The following is a 10779-nucleotide window of genomic DNA, read 5'->3' as shown; positions in this document are numbered from 1 at the left end:
ATTGTTATTCAGCCTTCCCACCAATGAGCTCAGATAAGCATGCACCAAACTCATATTGTATACACTGTTCTATATTATTGAATCAATGCAGTACATAAATTGTCAGGTTGCCCCTGTGCAACAACTCATACGCCCAATCCTTTTGGATTGCACAGTGCACACCAAGGTTGATCTGACTAGCCGTTAACCCAAATACCTTCCAACAAATATTTGTTCCATTATGATCAATGAGACCCAAAAATGTGTTTAGAACTGGGGCGTTTTGTAAGACCTTATATTAAGCTGCCATCCTGAGCACAAAGCAGGAGCCTAGCATGAAAAAATAATTTCTATGGTTCTTGCTTTGTGCTCAGGATGCTAGCTTAATATAAAGTATAGTAACCTTCTTGAAAAAGTACCAAATGAATGGATCAGGGTATACATGCTTACATTGAACTTAGCAAGGTTTATTTCTGCGTATATCTGCATAAGTTCAAACTATAAATGTCTTACATCATTTTCAGCCATATATATATATGAGCTGTTCAGATAGTTATTTCCATTATCTATGGAGGATTCATATTTATATATCTGATCCTTTATTCTTAGGTCACCTCCTTATATTGTGCTTTCTGCAGCCTTGTTTTCATGAAGACGAGACTTTATACCTTTTCACTAATAATTTAAACATTGTACTTCATAATAATTCCCAGTATTCATCAGGTTTGAAAGAATTATCCATTGAGCAATAAGTCCTCCTTGCAAGTTCTAGATGAGCAGACTATCTGTAGCTACTAATTGCTGGAGGAAAGGCACTCCATATTCTTAGATTGGTGCCCTAATTTCCATCACCCCAAGCTGCACAGAAAAACAATCTAGCCAATGGGTAGATTGGGAAATCTATTACACAGGAAAGTGTAAAGCTGAGTGCTTAAAGATGAGTGCTGCCTAAAATCTTTTAACTGTGACGAAGTAACCCACCATATAAGCCTAAAGAGTAGATGTTTTAGGATCCCCAGAATGGGATAGACAGATTTTGAAAGCTATACAGTATTCCAACTTACTTCTAAAGGACTATTGATACCTGGAAAAATATACTCAAATAGAACTTAGCCGTATCTATTCATTTACAATCTGAATTCATATATTGTATTCTAGAGAAATCTGAGACTTGAAACTAGGTCCTAGGGCTTCATTCTAGCTCAAACCAGGAATATTTTCTTCATTTGTTTAGCATCTTTGTCCGATATCTGCTACATAGTATTAATGCAGGAAGTTTTATGGAGAAAACAACAAACAACCTGTGCACAGACGATCCAGGCAACCATTGTAATGTTTTATAAAAACTATGTATCAAATCCCTGGGAAGAAGTTAGCTGTGGCTTCTTGCCAGATTGTGTTGCAAAACCATCACATGGCGATAATGCAGTGCAACAGTGTCAACACGAAAGTGTCATGTCTTGCATAAAACGTTTTCTATGTAGACAAGTTTGTCATATGACAAGTGGTTGTTACTCCACAGATCACAGAGCTGTTTTGACCAGAATGAATACCGTAGTTTATAATATTAAATTACAGAATGTATTGTTGTTATTAGTATAGTTTGATTGCCACTAAAGGATGGCTATCAATATGAAAGGTGATTTGTAGATTGATAAGTACACATACATTGAGGCAGGCAAGTTGTCACAGTTCTTAACATAGTGGTAGTCAATGTTTTGTTTCTGCTCAAAGGCAAACAGTCAATCCATTACATTTTGACCTGGACCACGTGTTCCTTAATAATTTATAAACATTAAAGAACAAAAAACAGCATTCTGAGGGATTACTTTAAATAACCTCAATGTTTTCTGGTTCATTTGCTAATTAATCCCCAGAATATTGAATTGCATTCCTGACTTCACTCCCCTCTAGGTTTATTCTTCCCACTTGAGCTCACTCTTAGCCTTTTTACCGGCTGCATAAAATCAGTAGAAAGGTTTCAATGCAGCAATGACAACATTCCAACTAATGGTGAATTTGGGTGATCAAGTGCCTAAAAGTCTGGAAGTAAAACAAAGGCTGCTCAAAAAGTGACTATTACATATTCAGGGTCCTTCCTGAATATAAATTTGCAAATTAAAAGCCCTTTAGCATGGTGGGACAAAGTTAGAGGTTTGGAACACATACCAACATTTTGTAATCCACTAACTAGTACTAGTACATGAACCCAAGTCACTCAGCTGTTGGCTCCACATCTTAGGTACTGCTGTGCTAATTGGCAATTCTAACTGGCAAATTTCCCTACTCAAACTCTGAGCAGCGCGAGACATTTCTTCTCTTACAGTGGCAGCAGTCTTCTTGGTACTAATAAAATGTATGAGCAGAGCCCCTCCTCAAATGTTGCAGAGTACCACCCTTGGTGTGCACGTTACCTGACTCTGTGGAAGAAGTGGCTGAATAAAATGAAAGCATATTAACAGGAGTCTCTCTGCTATCATTTTCTAAAAAGCACAACCTGTCTGCATGGAAGTAAGAAAGAGCATGAAACTTCTGCATACAGTTGAGTGCTTGGCTGGGGAGAACGAGGGGCCAAATTTGAATGTCCTTTGCTGCAACATGAAAGCCATAGGGGTTGTTCAACAGGGAATCCAAACCACCCTTACTTTTTATCTGATGTATTAACGACTGACTATATTGCAGGGCTGAGCTACTCTCTCAGCACAGACCTTCAACCAGTAACAGGAATTGATTGAATTACACTGCAGGGTTGTTGCGTATCAGTCCAATCTGCAGCATAGACTGCAGATTACTGAACTCACCCAGTTAACTCCAACCTCAACTTAAGCACATGCAACAGAAATCTAATACTTCTGCACAACACTGCCCAATTGTTGCAAACAACGTATCAATGGGAACCCTTCCCAACTCCCAAATGCATCTGCTTTGGAATTGGCATTAGTAGGATTATTATTTTTTAAAAGAAAAGTTTAATACATTTAAAATTTAGAAAAATAATCTTCCTTCATACCACCTTTTGTTTTTGTTTTTTTTGTGTGTGTGTGGTACAAACATATTGGTGCCCGGTCTAATTAAAATATTGGATTTCTCCATTAATTTATGCTCTTGCATCCCTGGGAGCATCTAAAAATAGCTTGGTCAGTGAAAACTAGGAAATGAACAACCCAGGCAAGGAGTTTTCTTTGTACTCTGTCTTTTATCACCATGTAGGTCTTTTTCCAGTCTTCCTTTTCAACTGCTTCATTCAATTTCCCTTCCACCTGGTTGCCAATTGTTTTCATTCAGTTGCTCAGCACTCCATGCCATCCCCCGCCCCTTAGTTTTTGCCTTTTTTCTGTTTCTGCAAACCTCAATGTTCCCCTAATCTGCAGGTACCTGTGTACAGGTGCTGCCACGTTGTCTACATAACAGTTGGCATTCTCCCCTGAAGTTGCGAAATAGAGCGTATGATTTGAAAGTGATGCAAATCCTGCTACTAAACAGGATGGTTACCAGAAAAGCACCTTGAAGTTGGACTTATGTGCCATCATTTCTCCCTTTGCCCACAGAGTATTAACCAAAATTCCAGATATATTTGAATTGTTGGTTCTTTCTTTAGCAGTGATTCTTCAGACTGATAAAATGAAGGAAAAGCAGACCTCAATATACCAGTTTTTCATGGCTTGAACTGCGGTTAGATGTTCAGTTTTATTTGGAAGACATGAGGAGCCACGTTCAGTACTTCTGTAGGTTCTTCAGGACAATTTAACTGACTCCCTATATTTTGCTAACAAACAATATCCTATACCCGATATCCAATATTTAGACTGGCTCAATAGTATGTATGGAGCCATCAAGCATGAGTCACCTATTCATTAACTTCTTACCTTTTTTCACAACCAAATCTTCACAAAGCATGAGGAAGGATAACATATATGTTGAAAATTCTTCTGAGAAAAAGCCATTCAAATCCTTTTCTTTCCTTCTCTGCAATGTTTTAAAAACTCCAGGAGTTCATTAGTTGCCAAGAGGGGGAATGTCCTCTGGCTCTCTCCTACTTTTAGACTATCTGAAAACTCTGGCAGCAAAGAAGCAAAGAGGCTCAATGCATTTTACTTTAGAACAGATAACGATTCTTTATATAATAACTGATGGAAGTATATTAATAACATGGTATACACACATGATTTATACTTTTTTTTAAAAAAGAGGCACAACATAAAACCATGTAATATAATATAATAAAACCTAAAGGCAGCCTAATTCAGATGTCACTTGTTGCTTTAAATATGTTCAGTCTCACTTCAAAAATATAAATTCAGAAACAATTAAAATTAGAGAAGCATTTTGTCGTTTTCTTTGCCACATACATAATTCGAGTAGTAAATTTCTATTTAGATGATTCTGCAAAAGCAGGTGCAGCATAAGTTACAGCTATGAGGTAGGGATTACTTGTGCAATATGCACTAATGTACATCGATACAGATGAAGGAAAACTTGCCCCTTTAAACAGATTCAAGCCCCAATGAAGAGATTGGCACATGCTGCCGTGTGTTGCCCACACAGTTCTGCACATGCCCAGTGTTTACCACAGTCTACCAAGTTGACTTTTACAGCACTATTTGTTCAATGATGTCTACACGGTACCGGTCCAATGTTGGGATTCACACGTGCAGCCTTGAGTGCTGGATGCAGAGATCCAGCTCCATGCAGCAACCTTCTGCACATGCACTCCATGATCCAGCCAGTCATGCGCCTCGAGAAGCTTCTATGTGTTGCTGGATGGAGGTGCAAGTGTACATGCTCAACCTCGGGATATGATATGCAAACTGTTCTCCGCATTGTGAAATAAATACGTATGCAAGGTGCCCATGTTTTGATATGTATTTTTATTTCCCTGCAGTTTTCACTTATCAAGAACAAGTAACAGGGAAAGTTGTCTGAACTAGTGCATAAACAAACATTCTGAAACACCACTACACGTATCTAATTTACAAGAACCGTATAAAAAAAGTCACTAAAACACTACACTACGAAGGTGTCCAACGCTTACAGTCAGACTTTTTCCAACCCGTTACTTGCCTTGTAGCCACAGGAAAACTCTCCAAAATTGAAAGACAATCTGCCACAACCCTCCCCCCTCCCCCATCACCTGGGATGGCTCGATATCTAGACATCCAATAATTATTGCAATGATATATAATGCAATACATACCTGGTAAAATATCATTTATGTGGTGTGTTACAGTTAAAAGCCGGTTAAATTATGCAGACTTCAGATAAAATATAATCAGTTGAAAATTTTCTTCATATCTGCACAGTTTAATATGTGCTAGATGCATAATTTTTTACTAGTCAGGTTTTCTGTGTAATTATTTTTTATAAACTGGTATTATAAATAGAAATATACATTCAAAATATATGGAAAAGTGGGTTACTACATTAAATTTGCATGTATCGATCCATCCCTTTCCCCTGCACAGTAATAGAAAATACTATTTTGCCTTGAACTTCATATTTGACAGTGAAATGCCACTAAAGTATTTACCAAAAAGTCCATCTAAAATTGTGAAACAAAATGAACCAAGTGAAAACTTTACATTTTCTTTAGAAAAAAATTACAAGAATTTTTCCTAGCTATGAATCTTTTAACTTTTTTTTTTTAGACACAAAGTTGGATTTATTTTTACAAGATACAAAATGTAAACATGGCAAAATAAATAGTTAAAACAAGTGATGCAGGATCCCATTTCATGCTCATGATCCCATTAAAGAATTATTTTTAAATCCATTCAGTTGCAAATTCAAGTGCAAAAGCATGATGATGAATATCTACTATTCAAGTAACAGAAATAATATTGATGATACAAATAAACTATTTTACAAGGTAGTGATTTTCCCAATTTTACAAAATGTACATTATATATCGACTTAATATACGATATGATAGTCCATTTAGGTCCATTTTAATTCCCTGTGATCCACAGGGTGTTGTTTTGCATTCAGCTGGAATATAAATGACTACACCATTAGCACAGGTTGAGCCACTGCTTTGAGGTTATGTCACCTCCATTGCTACTGTCGTCTCTGCTATTCCATTCAACCCCAATCGTTCTGGTTCATGGTTCTCTCTGAAAATGTGTTTATAAAAGGGAAATAGTTAATTTCTCAATATTTGGCAAATTAATTATCTTAAGTGTTTTTTCCACATTTGTTGTGGATAAATAATAAACATAAACACAAATTAAATTAACTGAAAATCTTACTGTTTATTTTCCAGATTTTTAAAATGAAAAACTTACCTATTGGATGTTATTTAAAAGTTCGTCAAAGTTCTATTTAGTTGAAATGAATCTTATCACATGAAAACTCACAGTACAATTCTATCCAGGTTTACTCAGAAGTCACAGAAATAGGACTTATCAGAGATAAATGGACATAAGATTGCAGCCTCAATATTTTCACCAAGCAGTCTAAGTTTCTCCCACAGTAACATTTCAAAAAAAGTTTTCTTCTGATTATAGGTGATTATTTAACTGAAAATCAGGATGGTGGGTACATTCAGTTCCAGGAGCATACAATGTGAAACTGAAAACAGAATTCAGTTTACAGAAAACTACTGAAAGGGAAAATAAAAGGCACGAATGGTAATGTGTAGATTTTCAGATTTTTCCTGAAACTTCAGAAGGTGGAGTGTTGACTGAATAAACTTTACAGTCACTGGGGGTGGAGTTCATAGCTCCCTTCACCTCCCCGTGACCATCAAAGCCAGAACAAATTAGCTCAGAATATAATTAAAATTATACTTTTGTAGGATGTGATCTGGGATCAATTCAATTTTATGTTAAAAATAAAAAGCAGAGGTGGTCACGTTAAAATCCTGGTCTGAATCATTGTCTGTCTGTCTGTCTCTTTCTCTGTTTATATATACTCACCTTGCTATGCTGCTGATGGCGCTACTAGGAGTCACCTTTGGCACTCTGTCCATACTGGCAGCAACTGTGGCAAGTTTTAAGGCAGTTGGCGATGGTGCTGAAGTCCTTGTATTGATATGTACATTGACTGGAGAAACAACACTGACATTATTGAGGTGCACTGCGTTGGTGAGACAAGAATTGTTCATGGGAAGCGTTTGAGGGCTGTTTGTGCACAATGCTGGGATTAAGTGGTTTGTGGTGGTGTGGCCAACTGTCCTTACAAGTTGTACAGTTGAGATCCCTGGGCTAGATGACAGAGCCATGTTGGTGGAGTACAGAGTTTTTGACGTTGCTGTTCAAAACAAACACACAAACACACATATACAGTAAGATTTCCAGGAATAAACAATAACATGTTCAAGAAAATTGAGGTCATTGTGAAGCTAATCTAGAACTAAACACCAGAACTCTTTTGCTTAACCCTCCAAAGCCTGTAAAAATTTAAAATAGTAAAGGAGGTTTAAGCTGAGGATAAGATCTGCCAAACTGCTTTGAAAGGGCTTGCACAGTTGAGTGCAGAGAGTAAGAAGAATCAAAGCACTAGTGGGCACACATAGGCAGCAACTCACTTCTCTAACGTGTGGCTGAAAGAAAACACACAGTGAAAGTATGACCTTGCCCATTTGATAAAACAAATTTACTCTCAAATGAACAAATTCTCATTTATTTCCTAGGTTTGTTTCCAAACCATCATTTGATTTCACTAAAAATAAGCATCAAGCAGTTTGTTGCAAATCTTACTTGATTGAAGAACAAAAAAGAAATCCATACCTGTGGGCTGAACAACACCATTTATATTGTGGCTGGCACTCTGTTCCTTTGTCACCTCACTGCGACTGGGAGCAGGTGCACTCACCACTGCAGATGCAGCAAAATGGGCGCTGGCCGAGTCAAGCGTTTTTGACATACAGTCAGAGGTGCTTGAGCCCTAGGGAATTAGCACAAAACAATTATTGTTAATTACGGACTAATAAGGAGATGCTGGTGCATTAGCTCAGTGTGCGTCTCATAACAGGCAGGGAAAGTCAAAATATGATTCCAACTCAGTGTTACCACCTTTCAATATCATACCCCAGAGTCAAGAGACCATAAATCTTTGCCTTTCACCCTATACCTCTATTAGCTCAAAATTCTGTTGATCCGTTCTGAAACTATAAAGAGTTCCCTTGGATGTCAACACCTCCACACCCCAAACAGTAGCAGTTCCTGCTACATCAGATACTGCTTGCCAAGAGCTACAGAAGACATTAGGTGGTGGGGTGGTTGTGGCTTCAATGATAATGTGCAGTGTTCTGCATGAGATTATTCTTAAGAATTCACAATTCCAAATAATTTTCAGCAAAAGTGTAATAATTTCCATACAAAAAATATGGGTGGGCTTACTTATTTTGAGTGTATGTGAGTCACTTATTATTTAAAATATAAAAATGTTCTTAAAAACTCATTCACAGGAACAAAAAAATATGAGGGGTGAAATCAACTAAGCATTTCTTAGTCCAATTTTTACTGATTTCAAATGATCCTGTTTGCTGAATCACATTTTAAAATAATCTGTTTCCTTTAAGTAGGTATTTCTGCTACCTAAACCTACAAGCAGAACAACAGTAAAGCTGACCCATACTTTTGATATAGACAGCCATCATGACATTGGCAGAACTTGTTTTTGTTTTTGTTGTCTACGTATGTGACTGTCCAGTTCAAACAATACATTTGTCTGTGTGTATATGTGCATGTATACCTAGAGCAGGGATAACCAATTAGGTGCCCTCCAGAAGTTGTTGGACTCCAGTTCCCATCAGCCCCAGCCCCATGAAAGATTCCAACAGCATCTGAAGGGCACTATTTTGGCTATCCCTGACCTAGAGGAAGGTCAGTTCAGGGATGACCATATGGACAAAAAGTGCAGCATGAACCAGCTTTAAAGGAAACAGCTCAATTCCTTTTGGGGGTGGGTAGTTTTATTCTCTCTCTATCTCTCTCTGAGCAGGGATAACTGCTGTTAGAATCATGTTTATAATAGAAGAAAAACATTTTCCAGAACAGAATATTTATTACCTGTGCTTTTGGATGCGTCTGTTGGGAGGAATGCTGAGACTGCTGTTTCTGCTGAAGTTGAGCAAGTTGCTGTCTTTGCATTTGAACTAACTGCTGTTGATGTGTTTGAAATTGTTCTTCTGTAATACCCCCTGTTACTGCAGAAAAGGAGATTATGCTTAAATTTCCTCAAAGAATCTGGAAGAACACAATTCTCATAGCAAACTTTAAAGAATATGAAAACAGGAGAAAAAGCAACAGATTTATACAAATCAGTTAAGCAATGTACAGAAGCTTCAGTAAATGCTTTTAATCTTGTGCCATTTACTGCTTTCTGTTTCATCTGATGACTACCTGCTGGATCACAACATTGAACAGTGATTTATAGTATCTAAATATAGATGCTATGGAAGAATTCCTTGTCTAATGAAAACCCTTTGAAAATGTGTTATGATTTGAGGTAAGTTACTTAATATTTAAAATGCCACCAGAAAGGAACTCCTTTCACAGGTACTGCAAATAATTTCTCAAGTGGTCATCAATTAACAGGTTCTGTAATATTCCAAGAATCAATGAGTTTCCTGAGCAAATGTTGCCTTTTCCTTGGAATGTTGAGAATGACTTGTCTCTGTGTTTGGAAAACTCGAAATATCTTGCTAGAAGTGACTTACTAATGAAGCGAGTCACTAGCATAGTTGCTCAATGAAGGCTAGCAAAATGATAGGTAGGGCTGTTTCAGGTCAACAGATTCCAAAGACAAAAGGGAAAACTTGATGCATCCCATCCCGTACACTAAAAGGCAGTTACTACACAGGTATTACTTCTTTGTAGATGAAAATAGCCGTACTGTTTATCATCATTTAATATTTATGAAAGTGACTAAAATATACTAGTGTTACAAAGGATGAATGCACATGCTTTCCTAGTTGCAATTTATGATGATAACATGAAAAGCATGCCTTGCAATGTTTTATGATGGCTTGTGGTTGTCTCATTATTCAAATTCAATGCAACCTAGTGTGAGTAATTCATGGTTCAATTAGTGACCAAGTTGAAGCTGAAGTAACAACAAAGTTTATAAAGCATTCATGAAATTTTATACTACACCCCAAAATATTTTGTGCTATGGGTGCAAGCAAATGGGAAAAGCATCCATCGGTAGTATAGGAAAGGCAGCAATTTGGGAGGCTGCAGATTAATCGCTGAAAATTGCCTCCATCTCTATTCCGCTAATGCATGTTTTGCATTAGTGGGTATATAGCCACCCACTGGATCCCACCCTATGTATTATTTTAGATAAATGTTATTCCAGAAGTCACCATAGTTTTCTTGAAAGCTAGTACAACTCACAAATTAATGAAGAAAAGGAAAAGTCAATGAAGCAAAAACAAAATTTCCAAATTTCAAACTTGTCGAGCAACTCAGCTTTTGCCTTTGCTGCATTCTGCTGCTGTGCAGCCCCTTTCCACTGCAGCAGGCCAAGACTAACATAAATCCCCAAGGAGTTGAGGAGAGGGGAAAACAGGCTTTCGAATATTAAATGCCTCCTATATACTCAAGTGGTTATGGCCTAGGTTAAATGATGCTAACAAATGGATGTGCAAAAAGCAGAAGTTGTAGGGAGTTTTTCAATTATTTCAGCCCAATTATGGTTTTGACTTGTACTTGGGAATGGAATGCTACTTGAGCTCTTCAGTGTAAGCTTCAAGTGTTTGGCATTTAGCATCAGAACCTTAGTCTTATGGTTGAATAAAAGATTTAACATGCCTAAGCATTTCATGTGCCTCTGCATACAGCTGAATAAAAGGTA

At 37.3% G+C, this 10779-nt stretch overlaps 2 protein-coding genes across 3 annotated transcripts in view; both read right to left on the bottom strand.

Moving 5' to 3' along the window:
* KIF5C (kinesin family member 5C) overlaps positions 1–10779 on the bottom strand; it is a 316620-nt gene that overhangs the window by 68860 nt on the left and 236981 nt on the right. The window lies entirely within an intron of this gene.
* The window catches only part of EPC2 (enhancer of polycomb homolog 2), a 53427-nt gene continuing 47478 nt past the window's right edge, over positions 4831–10779 (bottom strand). The window contains exons 11-14 of one of the 2 annotated variants that reach the window (XM_081928902.1): positions 8991–9121; positions 7707–7863; positions 6894–7227; positions 4831–6089 (exon numbers count right to left, since the gene is read on the bottom strand). In XM_081928902.1, coding sequence (XP_081785028.1) covers positions 6017–6089; positions 6894–7227; positions 7707–7863; positions 8991–9121 — 695 coding nt within the window. In that variant the 3' untranslated portion in view covers positions 4831–6016. Of the gene's footprint in view, positions 6090–6893; positions 7228–7706; positions 7864–8990; positions 9128–10779 lie in introns of both variants that reach the window. The other variant, XM_081928901.1, reaches the window with a different exon arrangement.

The sequence above is a fragment of the Podarcis melisellensis genome, assembly GCF_964234715.1.
Source record: "Podarcis melisellensis genome assembly, chromosome: 1".
Classification (NCBI taxonomy): Eukaryota; Metazoa; Chordata; class Lepidosauria; order Squamata; family Lacertidae; genus Podarcis; species Podarcis melisellensis.
Note: the sequence above shows the minus strand (reverse complement) of the source record. Positions and strands in the feature narration are given on the sequence as shown.